The sequence below is a fragment of the Petaurus breviceps genome, unplaced genomic scaffold (assembly GCF_028583685.1).
Source record: "Petaurus breviceps papuanus isolate PSGF00001 unplaced genomic scaffold, PetGlider_PUasm1.0 156, whole genome shotgun sequence".
NCBI classification, from domain to species: domain Eukaryota; kingdom Metazoa; phylum Chordata; class Mammalia; order Diprotodontia; family Petauridae; genus Petaurus; species Petaurus breviceps.
Genome location: NW_027185720.1, coordinates 12,139,091 through 12,160,428, shown reverse-complemented (window position 1 = coordinate 12,160,428; position 21,338 = coordinate 12,139,091). Strand labels below are relative to the sequence as shown.

Sequence of the window (21,338 nt, the reverse complement as noted above, 5' to 3'; positions counted from 1 at the left end):
AGATGCTGTGGTTAGACTTTTATTCTCCTGCTGGGCTAATCAGGCCATTAGTCGTGTGACCCTAAATTTCACCTTCCTGCACAGTAAAACAGCGCCACTTATGGACACAATCCAGGAAGCTGGTTTTCCTTACCTGGGGCTTGTTACCCGCTGCCAAGGTGGGCTTTCACCCATTCAGGAGACATGAACCCATGAGAATCCTTTCTCACTGTTGTTTTTGGACAGAGTCCTGTTTCCTGTTTGCTCTGACACGCCAGAAGCTGCCCCCCTTCTGCCAGCATGGGTACATGAACATGCAAGGGCTTGTAGGAAATGAGAGACTTAGGCGCCATGGGGTCGAGAGTGGTCTCATGGAGGACTACGAAGCCATCACTCAACAGCTAGCTGACCAGAAGCCGGGAGACCCCGGGATTCCAGTTCCCCCATCCCAGCATGCCACTGGCATTAAGGAAGAACTCTGACCTCGAACAGACTTGGGCTGAGGCCCTTCCCCAGGTCCTTCTGAGCCTGGGGAACCCAGCCCCTTCCACAGGCTTCCACCTGCCAAAGACCCACTCAGACCATTGTGAGTGATAGGACCAAAGCAATGCAGAGGACAAGGAAAGGCAGAAAGCGGGGACACGATGCCCCCTCTGTACAGATCCAGGACCTGGCACATCCCTGCCAGGGGGAAGTGTGCCCAAGCACCTGGGTCCCCTTCAGGCTTGGTGCCATTGTCCTACCTTGTGCCTGTCTCCCCTCCAACAACCACCAAGCCACAATTTGACCTAATCTAGACACCGTTGACTCAGCCGTTCACTCTTCTTCTTTGGGGCCGGGGGCTTCTCTCCAGAGGCCTCCTCTGAGGATCCACGTTGCAGGTGACATGCAGTCACCAGGGGCACTCTCCCCTCTGTGTCCCACCAGATTATGCATTAAGTCTCAGAGCTCAGGGTGGGTCAGCTCGTCTTCCCCTCCAGGGAGCAACGGAGGCCGATTCCCCACAAAATACCATCTCTACCCCTGGCCCTGCATCCAGTCCAGTTTGTGCCCACTCTGAAATGCCTTCCCAGTAAAGCCTGCCTGAACCACACTCCAGTGTTTCTCCTCATTTTCATCCCCTGCTCCCAGCTCTGTCTGCCCTCTTGGCACCGAGCACAGCCTCCCCAGCCCACCCACTCATATGAGGATAGACTGTGATCATGTTGTCTCCCCTAGCAGAATACTGTGTAATTAGCTCCTTAGTGCCGGCTCCCTCCTTTTTTGCACTGGGCCTAGCTCGGCTTTGCTTCGTCAGCCCAGAACGTTTTCTGACGATGAGGTGGAAAACTTGACTTCTCTTTTTGCTGAAGTTGAGAGGTTTCTCTTCTCTCTCTATCTTCCGTTCTGCCTCCCCTTGTTCTTGCCACATATCCTCAACAAGTCTATGCATGGGTCCCCCTCCCCTTCTTCCCCAAGCACCATGGAGTCCATTTCTGCATTGCTTTAGTCTGCAGACGCGGGGAGTGTGGGATCAGCGTGCCCATTTCGCAGATAGGGAACCAATTTCACATAGGGATTTGGTCCCAGAACCAGGATTTGCACCCGGGTTTTCTGACTCACAATCCTCTGGTGTCTCTTTTGTCACAAGCCCCTTAAACCCTTACATAAATAAAGAAAAAACTTTCCTATTTTGTCTGGATCACAAATGAACAATTAGGAAGCATTTAAGAATTCTGAAGCCTCCAGCTCAAGTATGGAGGTTGGCTGGTGGAGGAGAGAACAGTTCTCTTGGCCATGGCAACATGTGAACAGAGTAATTTTCTCCTCCCTCAAGATTAGACGGACAGCATGCTGTTTTCTTCCTGATTCTTCATTACACACCAGCACAGGACAGCTCCTTCCTTAGGTCCAGATGCCAAGAGGCCCATGTCCTGGGGCTCCCCCCCACACCTTCTACCTGCCCTATTGTCCAGAGCCACGATCCCTTAGCACCCTATAGGCAGAGGCCAGTCTGCAGTGGGTTGGACGCAGTAAAACCTCAAAACTCCCATCAGTCAGGAAGGAGACATTGGCAGCAGAAGTTAGAGCCACGGGTGGCACCGCAGGTGTGCCTGGATGCTTTTCAGGCCACTCACTAGCAGGGGTTTCTACCTCTTGCCAGGGAACGGAATCGATGCCATCTTGGGTGAATTCTAAGTTAAAGCAAGATTCGCGTTTGCTGACCACCCAGCTTCTGGTTTCTCTGTAAATACATAAGGCTGAGCATGATCCTCAGTTCTACTGCACCATAGCTCCTACCCCATTGAGCGGGAGTGTATGCTTTCATCCAAGACAGTTTACAATCAGCTTGGCTGATGAGAAGCCAAGACGCTGTCATCACCACTGATGTACTGTTGTCTAAGTACGACATCTGCTGCTTTTCTTCATCTGCTCATCCAATCAGCATTCCCACCAGACTGATTCACTTCTAATAAAACCATGATTCCATTGTCTACACTGATTTGCTGCCTTTTTTTTTACATTCTGCTTTATTACTAATTTTTCAATTTCACACATAGAACTGCCTTCATCACCACCACATTTACTTTGCCTAGTCTTGACTTTTATCATCCATGCCCTACATGTTTCTCCATAAATTTTTTTTGGAGGGGGAAAGGCAGGGCAATTGGGGTTAAGTGATTTGCCCAAGGTCACATGGCTAGTGTTAAGTGTCTGAGGCCAGATCTGAACCCAGGTCCTCCTGACTCCAGGACCGGCACTCTATTCACTGTGCCCCTGGCCGCCCCTCTCCATAATTTTCCAAAAGTAAATGTAATTAACTTGAAGCCAGCATATGCCATTATGTACAGCACCCTCTCTGTGATCTGACATTTATATTCTTGCTTTTCTGTTAAAAATTTTCATCACGGGACAGCTAGGTGGCACAGTGAATAGAGCACCGGCCCTGGAGTCAGGAGAACCTGGGTTTGGATATGGCCTCAGACACTTAACACACACACACACACACACACACACACACACACACACACACACATACACACACACACACACACACAAAGCCATGCGGCCTTGGGCAAGTCACTTAACCCCAACTGCCCTCCAAAAAGCCAAAAAAATTTTTTTTCATCATTCAGTTTGGGGCCTAAGATACTTCTTCCCAGGTTCTCTATTTTCAATTGGACCAAGCTACACTACTTCACTGGATTTTTTTAAAAGTCAAGCAGTGATGAGAATCAAATTATACTGAGTAGACCCTGGTGTCTTTTCTAGGGAGCTCATAAAAAATGATTGTCCATCTGAGGAGAAAAGTAATTAGATCTGTGAGGAGGTAGCAAGCTTAGAACAGAGTGTATATGGGGGCACCACGTGGTGAAACATTGAGCCCACACTCATGCCACAGGATTATGAGGAGAAAACTGGCATGTTGGCATCTTCCTTACTCATCCATATGTATCCTGGAACCACAATCCTTTTTAAAAACATTTTTAATTACATGTGAAAGCAATTTTTGACATTCATTATTCCAAATTCTTTCCCTCCTTCCTCTCCTTCCTCATTGAGAAGACAAGCAATTTGATATTGGTTATAGATGTTTGGTCATGCAAAACGTATTTCCATATAAGTCATGTTGGAAAGAAAAACCCGGACCAAAACAAAACAAAACCAAGAAAAATAAAGTTTAAAAAAGCAGACTTCGATGTGCATTCAGACTTCCTCAAGTCTGTCTCTGGGGGTGGATCAACATTTTCCATCATGAGTCCTTCAGAATTATCTCGGATCATCGTATTGCTGAGAATAGCTAGTCATTCACAGTAAAGTATAGTACAATATTGCTGTGTATGGTGTTCCCCTGGCATCACCATTCTGTAAACAAAACCTGTCTCCAAATTCTTCCTATGGATAAACTCATGGGAAATGAGTGTGCCTACTTAGAGGCACGTGTCCAAAACCCACCACATTTGGATTCTGCTTCCGGTGAATGAAAGTCCATCCAGAAGAAGGTGGTCAGTTCATCACTCTCCCCCAGGCCTTCAAAGGGACAAGGAGCTCACTCAGATCCTTCCACACCACTGTGGGCTGGGTTTCCCTTTCTGTAAGCACAAAGTGATGGAAATGAAAGAGTGGTTGAGGTCCTCCAACCCAGGAAAGAGTGTGCTCCCAAGAAGAGGTCGAAGAAAATGCCTGATGAGATAAAAGGTGTCCCAGAGAAGAGGGGCCAGCTCTCTCCATCGACTGATGCATGTGCCCATCCTGTGGCCCAGCAGACCCACAGCGCCAGGCTCCTCCTGAGTTTGCAGTAGTATGAGCAGTCATTCAGTATTATCCTCACTTAAAGCACAATATATTATCTGACCAATTATGACATCATCCCCAAAAGCCAAATTGGATTCCTTTCTAGAAAATAAACCACAGACCACACCATTATTCTGCAGATGCTCATTAAAAAATAGGCTAAAAGAGCTGACGAGGGAAAGATTCTTGTCAGATTTCAGGCTTTAAAAAAGCATTTAATTCAATCTGGCATCCCAGACTGAAACTAAATCTGCTGCATTGTGAAGTTGATGGGGAAATATATGAGACACTTCAGTCCAAGTATTTAATCTAAGTAAATCACAGCACCAATCCATTTACCCAGAAACGAAAATAATGTGCACCAGCTGTCCATGGGCATGGCAGGGAAAGAACTGCAGAGAGCGTTTGCTCTAGTCTCTCTCCTTCCCCGTCTCAATGTACACATCGCTGATGTGCCTCTCGCTGGAGCCAGCTCCAATATGAAGGTGTCGTGCCCCCTCATTCACTGGAGATGCCATCTGCTGGGTCCTCAGCACACCGACCCCACACCATTTCAAAATCAACTACAATGCCACTTCTGTGAATCAACCCAGAAAAGACCCACATTCTCACTGCAGGGGAAGGACAGCCCTCAAATACGCCCACTTCAGATTTCATCTGGCCAGCTCAGAAAAACAGGCCAGAGCTCCAGAAGCTGGCCCCATCATGGCTCTACAGTGAGAGGCACAAAATGTAACTTAACTGTGTCTTCATTAAGTCCCCATTATGTTCTAGGTAACAGGAGAGAAACAAAGATGGGCAAGATACGGTCCCAGCCCTCAAAGAAGCCCTCGGAGTTTGCAGTCCAGTGGGGGTGAGACGTGTCCATGAAGAAAATAGAATACTTATGCTTTAAGTGTATCTGCGGGGCACGTGTCATATATAATGCAATTTTAAATATGGCAAGTTTATGAGATGACCAAGCACAAAGGTGAGGGTGAAATCATTACCAGCTGTAGGAATCTGGGAAAACTTCATAAAGAAAGTGACAGTTCACTAAAAAACTTAAAAGATGTGTAGAATTTCTCATGATAGGGAGAAGGGATGGGAAAAAGGGCTGCTGGTAAAGGTTTAACCACCAGATCTATGGGGGGAAAAGTACCTATACTTTTAATTGAATCTGCATTATAACCTTTTTCTCCATCCCTCTCAAGTCTAAATGATCAACAAAACACGCAAGTTCTGCTTCCCAGCCTTTGCCAGTTTCCAAGATATAATGCTCACACTGAAATTGTAATAATCAGTTCTCATGAGTGAGTGGAACTGGCTCCAAGCAAAACTCTGGGGTGGGATGGCATTCCCACTAGAAGGCATGACACCAGCCAGACCCAGAGGACGGATGGCATTGGAAGCTCTGAGGTACAGTAAGTAGTATAGAGTATGAGGGAAAATAGTTTGAAATATGTTAGTTATGTTATGTTATGTTATGTTTGTTATGTTAACTATTAAATAGGTCTAGAGAGGTCAAATGGAATCCAATTGCGAAGAGCCAAGGGTTCCAGACTAAAGAATTTTAATTTTTATTCAGACAATTGGGAGATATTAATAGTTTTTGAAAAGGGGAGTAACATGATCAGAATTTTTATTTTGGGATCATTTCAGTTATGTCTGACTCTTTGTGACCCCATTTGGGATTTTCTGGGCAAAGATACTGGAGTGGTTTGCCATTTTCTTCTCCAGCTCATTTTGCAGATGAGGAAATTGAGGCAAACAGGGTAAAGTGACTTGTCCAGGGTCATATAACTAGTCAGTGTCTGAGATCAGATTTGAACTCAGAAAGGTGAGTCTTCCTGATTCCAAACCCAGTACTCGATCCATTGCCCCCCTCAAAAATGATCAGAATCTAGTACCCCAAAAGCATGACAACAAAGCTTAGCGAGCTATTGTGTTTTGAAACCCTCACTTGATGATAGAGCTCCTTAAGAAAGCAATTACTAGAATAATTTGCTAGTATAAGGTTCCCCATTTCAAATGTTTAAGTACATCAGCCTACTTGGAAAAGATGACTTTGGTCATTTCAGAATGCATTTCACCCAAGTATGCCCTTGATCATGATGCCTCCTCAGCAGAGTCCTCTTCGACCTCAGCAGTACTCATGATACAAGCTTCCTGTCAACACTACAGTAGCTGTGTCATGGGATTCTAGGTTAGAGTTGGAAGGGTGAGCTTCAGAGACCATTTAATCCCTCCCCATCATTTTACAGTTAAGGAAGCTAAGGCCCAGAGAGGGGAAATTACTTTCCCAGGGTTTCATGGGGAGCAAGAACAGAGCTGCAATTCCATCTTGGGTCTTGTGATGCCAAATTCAGGACTCTTCCCATTGTACCCCACTGCTCCCAAACCCGTCTGCTGTTCTCCATCAGCTGGGTTGTAGGAGATGCTGTTCCACAGTCAAGAATTTGGCAGCTTTAGCAGCCAAAATGGAGCCTGGGAAAATCCCAGCTCTAGTCCAGTCAGGGAATAGGAATGCACCTTGATAGTGTTAACTATAGCTCATCAAGGGGACCACACATCCCTGAGTCACAGGGACCAGCAGCCATATCCCCCCCCCCCCCCGAACAACAGCTGATCTTCTTACTGACCTAATCTCTGTGTCAGTGTGTTCTCATTAAGAGCACTGGGTTGATATTCTGAGACTCCTCATGTGAATACCACAGTTGAGACAATGTGGGAAAATGGCAAATAGATTGGCCTTGATGCCAGGAAGTCTGGGTCTCCACAATTGTATTTACCAGCTGTATGAACTTCAGCATCTCCATGTTGGTTTTCAAGCAGGGAGAGGGTCTAATCAGAGCTAGGTTTTATTAACATTCCTGTGGCCTCGAAAGGGAGGCTGGACTGTCCTAAGAAGATTCGATATCCACCCTCACCTGTAAAATGGAGATAATACCCTATCCACCTCACAGTCTGCTAGAAGCATTACATGAGACATTGTGTGCACATCTCTTTGGAGAAAAGGAAAGTGCTATTCCAAATGTAGGCTTTAAAAAAAAATCAGACCTTTGAATTCATTGGTATTGGGAACTTGGTGAGTGATTCCCTTTACCAAGGCAAATGGGCACCCACTTGCAAGTCAAGTGCTTGAGGGTGCCTTCGGGGCACTGAGGAGGTGAAACAACCAGCCCGGGGTCACCCAGCAAGGATGTATCAAACGAAGCAACAGAAGTCAGATCTTCCTGACTCTGTGGCCAACTCTCTATCCATTACACTATACTGCCTCTCATTAACATCATAGTCATCAAAATATTTTGATATTATTTTAACAGCCTAAGAGAGGGCCCCAGTAGAAATCCATGTCAACGGCTACCAGTCACAGCCCAGGCCCATATCCTCCTACGTCTCCAGGCTGAAGCCTCCCAGCCCATCTGCCCACCTCAAAAATTCCCACCATGACCATCCAACCTACAGATCACCTGCCCCAGGTGTTTTGGTAGAGCAAAGTTCTGATTATGACACGTCACAACCATCATTACCCTCTTGCCTATAGGATAACATATTGATTCATTAAACTTTCATCTAATTCCCTCCAGAATTGGGTCTCAGTCTATGAGAATGGCAGAAAGTTTCTTACAAGAATCTATTTAAAGAGCTAGAGATGTTTATCCAGGAAGAGAAGATTGGAGTGGGGGAGCAGTATCTGTAAAGCATTCATATAGAGTGGGATTAGATAGGGAGTTCTTCGCCTGGGGTCTGTAAACTTCTTTGTTTTTTTAAGTATGTGGACAACTGTATTTCACAATAATTGGTTTCCTTTCTTATCTTATTTTAGTATTTAGAAACATGATTCTGAGAAGGGATCAATAGGTGTCACTCAACCGACTGCCCAAGTCGTCCAGGCCATAAGAAAGGTTGAGAGCCCCTGGATTAGATCTGTTCTGATTATCCCCAGAGGACAGAATTAGGAGCTATAATAATTAGGAGCTCCCATTTTTACAGAGCACTGTACATACATGATCTTGTTTGAATCTCATAGTAGTGCTAGAAGGTCGAAGTTCTTCTTTTCCCTATGTTACAGGTGAAGAAACTAGGCCTCAGAGGATTTGTTCAGTAATCTATTCAGGGTCCTGAGTGTCTGAGGCAGGATTGCAACTCAATTTTTCCTAACTCCAAGTCCAGGGTTCTGCTCATATACCAGAAATAGATAGAAATCTCTGAAAAGTAGATTTTTAACTCAATATAAGAAATATTTCCAAACTCCAAAGAAATGGGATTGGCTGCTTTGGGAAACAATGGGTTCCCCCATCCCACCACACCTGCCATGGAGGTCTTCAAGCCAAGGCTGAATAACTGTTGTGGGGGGGGAGCATAGACTACACAGTCTTTTCCAGCTCTTAAGCTTGCATGGTTTCTAAGGCAGCATGGTAGACAAACTCAGGAGGCCTAGAAAGAAATGGAATCTCCTAGTTGGAAGAAATTTCGGAGGTCATCCAGTCCAGAGCTATGCCTGATTATAAATCTCTTCCACAACAAACCTGAAAGTGGTCATCCCACCCTGCTCAAAGACTGCAGGGAAGCCCACTACCTCCCCAAACAGTCCACACTACCCCCTGGATATCCCTGAAGCATCCAGGAAGCCCTTCTCCCTATTAAACCCAGAGCTGGCCCCCTGCATCTCCCACCCATCATTCCCCATTCTGAGGCAGCCTTCTCAGAGCTTTTAGTAACACCCAAATAAGCTTTTCAAACACTGCATTTCACCCAAGTCTTAGTACAATTCATGTCGTGCTTAGGAAATGTCCTTATTCAAGCAACGCTGGTTACTCAGTAGAGTGAGCAAAATGCAGCCATTCATTTTGAGTGAACACCAACCAAAACATATATTTTTAAGTAGTGTTTTCTAAACACAAAGGAGACACTTTGCCCAACTCCTAGGAATAAGAGGCTTTCCATTTCAATAATTGGGTAATTTGTGGGAGGTAAGAGAGGTGTTAGAAGCCTTTGTGTGAGAGACTTACATGTAGACATAATGGAAATAATAAAATACTTTCCTGGATTCTATTTCTTGCTACACTGACTTTTGCATTTATTGTCTAATATAATAATTGAATGATCATGCATTCCTAACTCTGCCATTTTCACCCCTTAAAATCCTATCCACCCTTCAAGACAAGAATCAGATGCCACGTGGAACCCTTCCCTGCCTCCCACCACTTGGAAGTGATTTCTCTCTGCTCAGAATACCTGTAGTACATTATTCAATGCAGACGGTAGCACTTACTGCCTCATATGGTATCATGGCTACTTCATAGGATCACAGAATTTGAGAACTGGATTGGACCCTGGCAGTCATCCGCATGTCCACCATAACATAACCAAAGAGTATTTGTCCAGATCCCACCTCCTCCAGAGACAGCCCATTCCACTTGCAGGCACCAATCAGTGTCATCACTTTTTCTTGACATGAAGCCTAAATTTGTTTCTTTGAAATTTCCAAAGAGGCAATGATACCTGTGTGCATTCATATTTCTTGCGTTACAGTGTGAACTTATAGAGGGCAGCAATCATTTTATTCCTTTTTTCATCCCCAACCAAAGTCCTTGCACATAAAATTAGACCTAGTAAAGGTAAATGCCTAATGACTGAACTATACACAAAATTAATAAAACAGAGGCTCTTCATCCACTACTCCAAGTTCAAAACATATTGTGGGTGTGGATCAACATCTACTCAAGCCCTTAGCTTGTGAGCCCCCACCAATATGTCTCTTTTTTACCAACCAACCTAACAACACATTAGTGCAAAACAAAAGACATTTAATTAAACAATGTATTAAAATAAATGAATATATAAAAATAAATACACAAAAGACTTTTCTTTCCCCCATCACGGGGGTAGGGGGTTGAGGGGGAATTATATACAGGGTTCACCTATGAAGGTGCAAACATATGGGAAACATGCATGACGAGAGAATCTATATGGCTAAGGCAACCCACAGCTTTGCTGCAGAGCTGCTGGTGTCCTCTAGTGAAGTCATAGGGGGAACTTCACAGCACTGAGGAGCTGGTGACCTCTGCTGCTCTGTTTGATGAACTGCACTGTCACTCTCAGCCAAGTTTCTCTACTGATGCTGCTTCAGCTCCTTCCTTCCATCTGCTGGCTTTTATCTGGGGTGCAGCTTCTTTTCTCTTGGGGGATGGGTCATAGCTTCAGGGGTTATCTAACTGTTTGCTGAGACCGTCACCAATACCCAATTGCCTCCTCTGCTATGCTTCCTTCAGACTTCCTAAGCCATCTGAACAATTGTCACAAAATTCTTTTTAATTCTTACCATATCCCTAGTCCAAGCAAACCATTCTCCAGGAATGTACTTAGGTAAACTACAAAGTTGAGTAAAGTTATGGTGAAGAAATTTGCTTTCAACTTCTCCCCCTCCCTTTAACACCCCATATGTTCCATGCAAACCACAGGGGCTGGGCAGGTTCAGGGAGAAGGGAAAGAACTGGAGCACCCCACCCTTATGTATGTATTGTAACACACACATACATACACACACACACACATCCTTTTATTTAAGACAAAAAGTGATACTCTCTATCTCTACTACAAAATAGTTACAAGAACAATGGGGAGAAAAAGGACCGGAGAATGGATTCATACGGTTACCAAACCGATTCCACACTGTCCCTGTGTCTCAGTTTGATAATCACTTACTCCATGAATGAATCTTGACATTTTCTTTATTTCAAAATCATGTGGCTTGCAACAGTCATTTTTTTTCTGGGGGTGGGGAGCCTACAGTTCTCAGAACTTGTCCTGAGTGTATACTTAGATACAGTGGAGTCGGATTATTCTTGATGCAAAAGTTTCCTCCACAAAAAAAAGTTTTCCCTCACATTTTCAATGTAAGTCATTTTACAAGATGGGAGACTTTGGAGGCAAATCCAAGCATAACAATTCTTTCTTCCAGGCAATATCTCACATATATAGTTATGATGAGGATTAGATGGGCTAGCATAGTGATTGATGCCTTATATGAACAGAGTTCTTAAACAAACATTGCCTTTCCTTCCCTTGGCATTCATCACTTTCTACTCTTTGACTTTAAGCAATACTTGTCACCTTACCTCTTGCCTACTCCCCTTCACAGACTCTGATCCAGTCAAACTTGCTGTTTAAAGAACAATATGCCCCATGGTTTCCCACTTCCACGTCTTTGATTACTGTTATTTCTGCCTGAACGGCCCTCTCCAACTCCCCAGCTGTGCCCATACAATTCCTACCCATTCACTGAGGCTCAAGTCAAATGCCACTTCCTCCATGGAGCTGTGCCTGATCAAGATTTTCCGTCTCCAAACTGTCTTTGGACTTTATACCTTTCTTATTATATGTTCACATTCTACTTTGTGTGATAGTGATTCATATGTGTCTTACATATTCCAGTAAATGATAAGCTTCATCAATAATGGAGTTGCTGCCTTATTCTAATTTGTAATGTATTCCCCTTCCTCCACCCCCTAAACTCATTACACACACACACACACACACACACACACACACACACGATACCTTTAACTGAGCCTTGCACCTAGTACAGACTCCATTCTGCTCAATAAATGTTAAAGTTCCTACTATGAGCAATATATATTTGTGGAATGAAATGAAATAAATGTAGTCTTCCTAACGCGCTTATCAGGTAGGTAAAGCAAAATGTTAATCCAATCACTTTACAAATTAAGAAACCAAGACCAGTGAAATGACTTGGCAAAAGTAATACCTTACTCAACAGAAAAACTGGTTCTAGAACCTATATCTCCAGAACCCCATAGCTCAGACAATGACAATGCAGCAATTTCATAGTTTATAGGGAATGGCATCTCACTTGTTCTTTACTTGGCCCTGGGGTTCTGTGATGAACTAACCCAACAGAGTCTGAATATAGTAAACCAGCCACGGGACTGCCATGGGCACGCGGGGGCAGGGCGTCGGACCAATTTTGGCAAATACTGCTTGTTATCTTGGGATTTTTGCTCACATGTGGATTGCAACTGAAGCAGAATGGCTACTACACCCATTGATAAGAAATTTTAATAATGGCAAAATAAACTCCTTATTCTGTCCATAAGTCATTTAAGAGTAAAGCATTACAGAAAACTCTCCTTGTTCATGGAGAGTAGGTTCTAAAGATCCCTCTGAAAAAGGAAACTTTAAAAATTAAAGAAAGGAAGAGAGAGAGAGGGAGAGGAAGAAAGAGGGAGAGAGAGAGAGAGAGAGAGAGAGAGAGAGAGAGAGAGAGAGAGAGATGGAAGCATGGAAGCTAACAGTTTTCCAACCCTACAGACAATTGACCACACTGTGTCTCCCTCTTCCTCCCTTTAGTCCTTGTCAATCTCTCTGCAGAAGAAAGATGTCCCTATTGTAGAGTCTATTTCCAGTCAGTAACAGCTGTTGAAGTCATTGATGTAGGACTAGATCCCCAAACCAGGAGCACAAGTTCCAAGGATTCCCAACTGGACTGGACCTTGTTGTTTAAGGCTTTAGGGATACGACTTATGACTTCATCTAGGTAACTCCTGGGAGAGGAAACTTCCTCTATCAAAGGAGGTCACCACCTACCCTGCAGCCTCTAGCCTTAGAGAGTTGCCTGAGAACAGAGAGGTGAATTTGTCCAGTCACTCATCTGTGACTTGTGTGGCTTGCTGAGAGGTACACAGTCAGTATGTAGCAGAAGCAGAACTCAAGTCTTCCTGATTCTAATATCTAAGCTAAGATTCTAATTCTCTAGTCACTACTGCCCTGCTGCTTCTCCTTTTGTCCAAATTCCTAATCTTAAAGATGAGGAAACTGATATCAAAGTGATTAGCAAGAGACAGCTAGGTGGCATAGTGAGTAGAGCACTGGCCCTGGAATCAGGAGGACCCAAGTTCAAATCCGGCGTCAGATACTTAACACTTACTAGCTGTGTGACCTTGGACAAGTCACTTAACCCCAATTGCCCTGCCAAGTCATTAGCAAGCTCATACAGATGGTGAGTAGCATTCATTTATTCATTCAACACATCTTTATTAAGTGCCCACTATGGGCTAAGCAAGGTACAGATGCAGGATTTGAACCCTGGTCCTTAACTCCAAATTCAATAAACTAATTTATACTACATCCTACCAAAGCAAGTGGCAGTTGAATTAAGGTAAACATGGAATATTCAAAACTTCAAATCCACAACCTTTCCTGTATGTCTTGAAGACAATAGTGCTAATGGTAGAAAGGGTCTAGAGAGCCATGGGATTAAAGAAATTCACATTCCCAGAATAAAACGTGGCTGTGCCCCATCTTTCATTTCCACATCTGTCTGGCTGCCTCTGGGAATCCTAAAGGGTAGCAACAGAAAAATGTAATCCCTTCCCATTTACAAATGAATGAATAAGAGTATTAGGAATCACAGTAGAGCCGAGAAGAGAGCAGAGGGACCTTCTCATTTTAACAGACTAGATCAAACCAACTTGAGATGATTTCTTGCCAAAAATTCTACTGCAGGACATTTTTGAGCCAGCATGCTGGATAAAAACACTAGATCAGAGTATTCTAACATGGCCAACTGATATATCCCCCATTTCTACCTGACCAGAGACTTCTTTTATTGTTGCATTTTTTGAGGCTATCATGATGCTTTTGGAATACACACAGAGACCACAAATACACACACGTATAGGCTCAGAGACTTGTTGTTTGCTGCTGTTGGTCCTTCCTTCTCAAAGAGGGCCATGACATCAAGGTGATGCCATGGCATGCAAGTGAAGTGGATTTAAGTGCAAAGTCACCAGCCTCACTTTCAAGATTTAGAGCCGGAAAGGACCTTGGAAGTCATGTAAGGTCCAATTCCTTCATTTTCCACATTGACAAATGAAACCATGTTCACAGAGGTTAGGTGATGTCCCCAAAGTCACATAAGCAGTAAGTGGCAGAGTCAGGATTTGAATCTAGGACCTCTGATTCCAAATCAGTGTCTCCCCCGCCCCCATCAGCACCCCTGTACTATTATTCCTTTAACTAAGACATTCTTAGAGGGGGGAAAATGGCAATTGATCCTATTTTTCTCATACCCAACTTTCCTAAGTCCAAACCTATTTCACTCAAGCTTAAAGGACACTTTTTTGGCATCTTTTTGAAAACTTATGTCTCTTAAGGGCTCAGCTTAGATCCCACCTCTTCCATGAAGCCTTCCCCATTCCCTTCTCTGCTCACCCTCAACTCTAACGATCTCATCTTTATTATATTTCTCATGTACTTTGTACATCTCCTTCACACTTATTACCTAGCTTATGATAGCTCTGCTTATGTCTCATTTCTACAAATAAGGAGTAAACTTTTTGCAGGCATAGGCAAACAAATTTCATCTTTGTCTAAGGATTGGGGTTTTTACCCTTACTTCAATTAATGTAAACACCCCAAAAAAAAAACCCCAGATGTATTCACTTAATCATCAACCAAAGTTATGAACAAATATTTCATCAATTTGGAAGAAGCATAATGCTTTGACCATTAGATAAATAGATGATCTTTCTCTCTGTCTCTGTGTGTGACACACACACACACACACACACACACCCTTGTAATTAGCTAAATCAAATGCACCTCTGAGCCCACATTTAACCCAGAAAGTCAGTTTAGAATAATGCATTTCAGCTGAAGATCAGTTTAGTTATGGGCCAAAGCAAGGTGAAGGACTAATAACAGGGAAATGTTTTGGGAGGAAAGTAAGAATCAAGTTTTTCTCCCCCTCCTCACTCATGGGCCTTGTAAACTTCCAAAAGTACTAAGATCTGGAGTTCCTATTAGTAGCAGTGTCTTTCAAACATCAATGTCTGATGTTAGCATCTATGGCAAGAGCTAAAAGGTATAGGGAAGCCAGTCACAGAGGAATACATAAGGGGAAATTCATGAGGACCCCAAGAAGGGAGAAGAGAACTTCCAATAATTAAGAGCTATGAATCTGTCATTTGGTCACACGTGCTAAGTTTGAACCTCTTGTGCCCATAGACCTTAACTGTGCACTGAGAGAGTCTGCCCTAGGTTGGGAGATGTTTTCATAACAACAATCCTTCCTATACCTTGCTATACTCAATAAATAGCAAGCCATATCGCTTACAAAGCTATACCAGTTTAGCAAATATCTTTCATAAAAACCAACTCAGTATGACTGATAAACAGTGGAGAGTGCATTGATGGGGGCTCATTAACAATCATGTTAGAAACCTCAGCCCCTTAAGCTTGGGGTAGTGGTGGTGGTAGTGGTAGTTGGTTTCTGGGGGCCTAACCAGTGAGTCTGAGTGCCCACTTAAAGGACCGTGGCCCAGCAGCTAGCACAATGCTTTGCACAGAGTAGGAACTTAATTGTTTGGTTATAAACGGGATTTAGAGCTGTAAGAAACCTTACAGATCACAGATCACCTAGTCCATAGGTTCCCAAAGTGGGTGATATCACCTAGCAGGAGGTGCTGAAATGATCCAGGGAGGCAGTAGCAGCCTTGGGTACAGTTGGGGAGCATAGAATAAAAATAAGGGTTAACCTAACCCCAGGGCAGGGGCTTTGAAAAAGGGTTGGTAGAGGGGCAGCTAGGTGGCTCAATGAATAGAGCATGGGCCCTCCTGAGTTCAAATGTGGCCTCAGACACTTGACATTTACTAGCTGTGTGACCTTGGGAAGTCACTTAACCCTGATTGCTTTGTCTCCCCCCTCCAAAAAAAAAAGGAGGAGGTGTAGGCCAAATAAGTTTGGGAACTTCTGATTCTAGTCCAATTTCATCACTTTGCAGATAAACCGAGTTTAAGTAAGTATCTTGCACATGAGGTTTTTTTCAAGTGACATATGCATGTCCCTCTTAACCAATCCTGGTGCCTTCTTGTAATAAAATTCTTGCATACAGCCCCCTTGCCACTCCAACATGCTGGGAACAGATTGTCCAATTAGATCTTATGAGTCGTCTCCCACAGGGATGGCTATAGGTATGAGGCTGGGCTGATTTGTTCCACCGCAGTAAAAAGGGTAGGAACAAGCAGAATCAATCTCAAAGGCAGGCAGGTCTTTTCCTAAACTCTCGCACTAGTACTAAATACGGATACTAAACATCAGCAGGTAAATATTGGGCCACAAGGCTCAAGATCAGAGCTCCCTAGTGCCCCTGCCTTCACATGCATCCCAATCTCCCCACTCCCTAGCTGTGAAAAGGGGATAGCAATCCTGGCACAACTTTGACATTCGAAGGATGAAATGTAATTTGGCTCTGCACAATTCTGCACAAATGCTGAATAAGACTAATATGCGCTTCTTGAAGAGAACTTTGATTAAAACAAAGAAGCAGAAATGAAAGCAGGTGGGACTTGAGAACTCGATCAGCCAACGTCAGCTCTTTGGCGGCCACAGCTGCACTGTGGGATGTGTTCATCAGAAGCTGGCTTGTCCTGTGGTGCCCCTGGAGTTCCTTGCCCCTTGGTGACCACTTTAGAGCATGGGTTGACTTTGGCACAAGGAGGCATCAAAGGCTGAAATGTGAGGTCAGTTGGGGAAACCAGGACTGCAGAGGGGATAGAAGTATAACACTCCCCACTACCCACCCCCATCTTCATCCTGCCTGTGACAAGGAAGCTCATTGTGCTGAGTGCTTGGCACAGAACACTGGCTGCCTGATGAATGGGATTCTTTCCAAGCATTCCCCTCACCCCGTCCTGAGCCTGAAGATTTGGAGGCAGCTGCAGCCCTGCTGCTGGCATATCAAAGGAGTTGGGCAATTGGTTTGGGGAGGGGCAGACAGTTGAGAGTAACAGAGGGCGGCAGACAATGGCCCTCTCTGAGAACAAAGAATAACGTGAGATGGCCAAAATCAGAAGGACCAAAATCGAGTATTGCCCCTTCTTTATATTTTACAACTTTCACTCAATCAGAGGTGTGCAGCAGCCCAGAGATAGTGGGTGGTAGAATGAGATTCAAGCCCAAGCGTCCTACACCAAATCTATGCGTTCTTTCTCACTTACTCGCAAGTCAAGACATTAGCCTCCTGATGTCATTGAGAAGAAGGACCAGCCTTCCTCCTACTCTACCAAGCATGCTGCTTCTCAGTCCAAAACCTTCCTTTAGCTGATGAGGAAGCAGAGATTCAGAAAGGGGCGATGAACCTTGCCTAAGATCACAAACGATAACATTGATTTAGCGTGTTATGGAATCAATGGGTGATTTAATCCAACCTTGAACAGGAAATTCCCCTTACAACATCAAAGTAAGTGATCATCCCGTTTTTGCTTCAAATTCTCTCACTGATGGGAGAACTCATTATTTTCCAAGGCAGCACACTCTTCTGGACAACTCTATACGTTAGGAAGCTTTTCTTTCCATCTGAATGTAACCCTAGACCCAAAGCCCATTGGTATGGGACTCGCCTCTCATTGGTGGAGATCAATTCCATGCTTGAGTAAGGATGGGTCAGAGCTGATCTCCATGCCAAAGAAAGTCCCATGCCAATGGACTTTGGGACTAGAATTGCATAACTAGCCTCTCTCACCCTATTGTACCTCCCCGGTCCCCTTCCTCCCAGGCCTACCCTCTGAAGTCAATCAATTAAAGAGTATGGAATAAAAAAACAAAGATTAGACAGTCCCTGCTCTCAAGGAGCTTATTGTCTATCTGTGAAGCATCAAGCAGAACCCCTAATCCTTCTCACATGTGACAGCCCTCCAAATATTTGAAAACACACTGGGTTTGGGTAGTCAGAGAACCTGTGTTTAAATGCCAGCTCTGCTGCTGCTTAAACAGCAGTGGGACCTTTCCCAATATGGACTTTATTGTCTGACTGGCACAATTAAAATTGGCACTAGATGACCTCTTATGTCCCTACCAGCTGTAAGCCTGTTGTCTCCTCTAACCCTAAAGCTGTAATCCTATGGGATGTAGTGTGCCAATAATAACCCTGCAAATATTGGAAAAGATACTTGTTTTAAGAGTCAGAAAATACCACCCTCTTCTCTCCTTATCTCACCTGACCCTCACTACCAGCCTGTGAGGTAAGTACTACTAGTATCTTTATCTCCACTTTACACATGAAGAGCACAGAGGTGGTATGAGAAAGCCGACTCCGTCTTGTCAACACTGACTCTGTTTTGTGAACAATCTCCATTTGGTTGTTTTCCTGTAAATCATTTGATTTCTGGGAATTCCACTCACTTGTTGTCTCCCCCTCCTAACTCAGAAAATCCCCAATCTTTCCTCCAATAAGAGACCAGTTTGCCTAATCCGATGTCCTGTTCTGTATCCTGTTTATTGTTTTCTTTGAATATATAAAAATCTGTACAAGGTCTGTATTCAAGGTCTTTGTGCCTACTGAGGGGCCTTGCACCCAATTTGTTCTGCAACTATATGCCTCAAAAATAAATTGCATAGTTCAGAATTTATTTCCTTCAATTATTCTAAATTCACTTATGACAGTGGAGATGTCAAGCTAAGGCTCAATTAATCCTATACATCAGGCATTTATTAAACACTAGGGGCGGAACCTGGGGCTACAAAGACAAAAATGTCTCTGCCACCACAGAGCTAACGCTGTAACAGGGGAGACACATACATGTATATATAAAACACACAAATATCTATCAAATAACATAAACAGCATATATCTAGTAACTAGCACTGAGGTTAGTGTGTGTGTGTGACACAGCTAGATAGGTTCAAATCTGGCTTCAGACACTTAACAGATGTATGACCCTAGACAAGATATTTAACTGCTGTCTGCCTCAGTCTCCTCAACTGTAAAATGTAGATAATGATAACCCCTACTCACAGAGTTGTGAGGATCAGACAAAATCCCAGCACAGAGCAGACTTTTAATAAAAGCTTGCGATGGTGCGGCTAGGTGGCACAGTGAATAGAGCACCAGCCCTGGAGTCAGGAGGACCTGAGTTCAAATTTGGCCTCAGACACTTAAAACAAAAACTAGCCTTGTGACCTTGGGCAAGTCACTTATCCCCAATTGCCCTCCAAAAAAAAAGGGCAAAAAAATTAAAAAAAAAATAAAAGCTTGTGATATTCCCCTTTGACAGTCTGATAAATCCTATAGAACCTCTCCTTTTCAGAATAATAGTCTTAAATGGATAAACTACCTAGAATGTTAACATAAACTAATTATATTAAAATATTTGCCAATATATCTTCTTAAAAACCAAGGTCACAGACCCCAGGTTGAAAAACCTGCACTAGCCATCTGAGGAGATCAAGAAAGGCCTCCTGAAGAGGTGGAATTGGAGCTGAGTCCGGAAGGAGGCCAGAGATTCTAGGAGGCAGAGAGTGTTCTAGGTAGGAGCACCAGCCTGGGCAAAGGCTCAGAGAGGGGAGATGAGAGTGCCCTATGTGACAATTGATGCTTGGTCTCTCAGTTCCTGGAATTTTCTCTGGTGGTCCCCCATGCCTGAAACTCTCTTTCCTCCTCCATTCCAACTACTGACCTCTCTGGCTTCCTTCAAGTCCCAACTAAAACCCTACCTGCTTTACAAGGTAGGGGGTCCCTTGCTCATACAAAAGCTCCCTGAATTCTTCCAGGTTATGTGCCAAGAAGAGGTTATCCCCCAGGAGTTCAAGGATGCCTCCACTGCCCATCTCTATAAAGGTAAAGGAAATGGATCGTCCTGTGACAATCACAGGGGTCTCTCCCTTAGTCACTGCTGGCAAGACTCTTGCCAGAACCCTCCTTAATAGGCTGATCCTTCACCTGGAAGATGGTCATCTCCCTGAGGGCCAGTGTAACTTCAGAAAGGGCTGAGGATCAGCTGATACGGTGTTGGCTGCCCAACAACTCCAGGAGAAATGCCAAGAACAGAACTGTTGTACACAACATTTATAGATCTGACCAAGGCCTTTCATACTGTCTCTCATGAGAGTTTATGGAAAATCATGTCAGAATCTGGTTGCCTGGAGAAGTTCATCAGCATCGTATGTCAATTCCATGACGGCATGCTTGCCCAGGTTCTAGATAATGGAAAATGCTCTCATGCCTTCCCAGTCACCAGTGGAGTGAAACAAGCCTATGTGCTTGCTCCCATGCTTTTCATTATTTATTCACTTACTTACTTATTTTTGCTTTTTGGAGGGCAACTGGGGTTAATCGACTTGCCCAAGGTCACACGGTTAGTAAGTGTTAAGTGTCTGAGGCTGGATTTGAACTCAGGTCCTCCTGACTCCAGGGCCGGTACTCTATTCACTGTGCCACCTAGCCGCCCCACTCCCATGCTTTTTAGCATGAGGTTTTCAGTCATGTTGTCAAATGCTTTCAATGAAGATGTTGATCTGGTATGAATGTAATAGTCGGACAGTTTGGAAATCTGTCTACTTGATCTGTGTCTCTGTCTTGATAATTCTGTCTGTATATTCTGAAGTTCGGGGTGCTGATCTTTTTCCCCTGAAAGAGGTAATGAGGTAAACGATACATATTTGACTGATTAAAGTAAGCTTGTTAACCCATTTTGAGTTGCTTTCCTTTAACAAAGCAGATCCAAGAACCCGTGTTGGAAGCAAACCCTGGGGAGGCTTGGGGTGCTACAAAGCCTAAAACCACATCTCCCCGCAGCCCCACCTTGGGCTATTTCCCAGTGAATTCTGGGCAATACACCTGCAAAGTAGGTATTAAAAGGGCACGTTCCTTTAAGAACTGACCACTCCTTAACTCCTTATACCATAGAATATCCTATAGAATATATATAAATGCTATACTATAATAATATAATATATATATATATAAGCATAGAATTTAATTGGACCCCTTTATATTTGCAGGCTCCCTAAGAACTCTTGCCCGCTGTAAGGCATTACAAACATCTTTACCACCTCGACTTACAGGATGCTCCAGTCTGTGAATTCATTCCAGACTGCTTTCCAGGGGCTCTGGTTACTGGGGATTCTCCTCATTTCCACCCCAAATGTTCACACCCACTCTTTGTGCCCAGCCTGTGGGAGAGCGTTCTGAGCTCCTATTGGTCAGATCACAGTGAGCCATAGAAACTTGGCTAGCATAGTGACGTCATGTGGCAGATGGGGAGCCCGAAGCCAACCAGAACGACCCAGGAGCGCCAGG

General features: G+C 44.0%; 1 protein-coding gene and 1 long non-coding RNA gene across 2 annotated transcripts in view; one reads left to right on the top strand and one right to left on the bottom strand.

Annotated features, from left to right (window-relative positions):
* FOXRED2 (FAD dependent oxidoreductase domain containing 2) overlaps positions 1-2,453 on the top strand; it is an 18,741-nt gene extending 16,288 nt beyond the window's left edge. Inside the window, exon 8 of the mRNA XM_069082065.1 lies at positions 226-2,453. Within this exon, the coding sequence (XP_068938166.1) occupies positions 226-461 (236 nt within the window). The 3' untranslated portion in view covers positions 462-2,453. The remainder of the gene's footprint in view (positions 1-225) is intronic.
* Positions 2,454-3,428: 975 nt separating this feature from the next.
* LOC138156634 (uncharacterized) lies at positions 3,429-21,228 on the bottom strand. The gene is made up of 2 exons (XR_011167196.1): positions 21,102-21,228; positions 3,429-4,052 (listed from the first exon to the last, which is right to left on the bottom strand). It is a non-coding gene; the product is annotated as an uncharacterized lncRNA (long non-coding RNA).
* Positions 21,229-21,338: the final 110 nt, after the last annotated feature.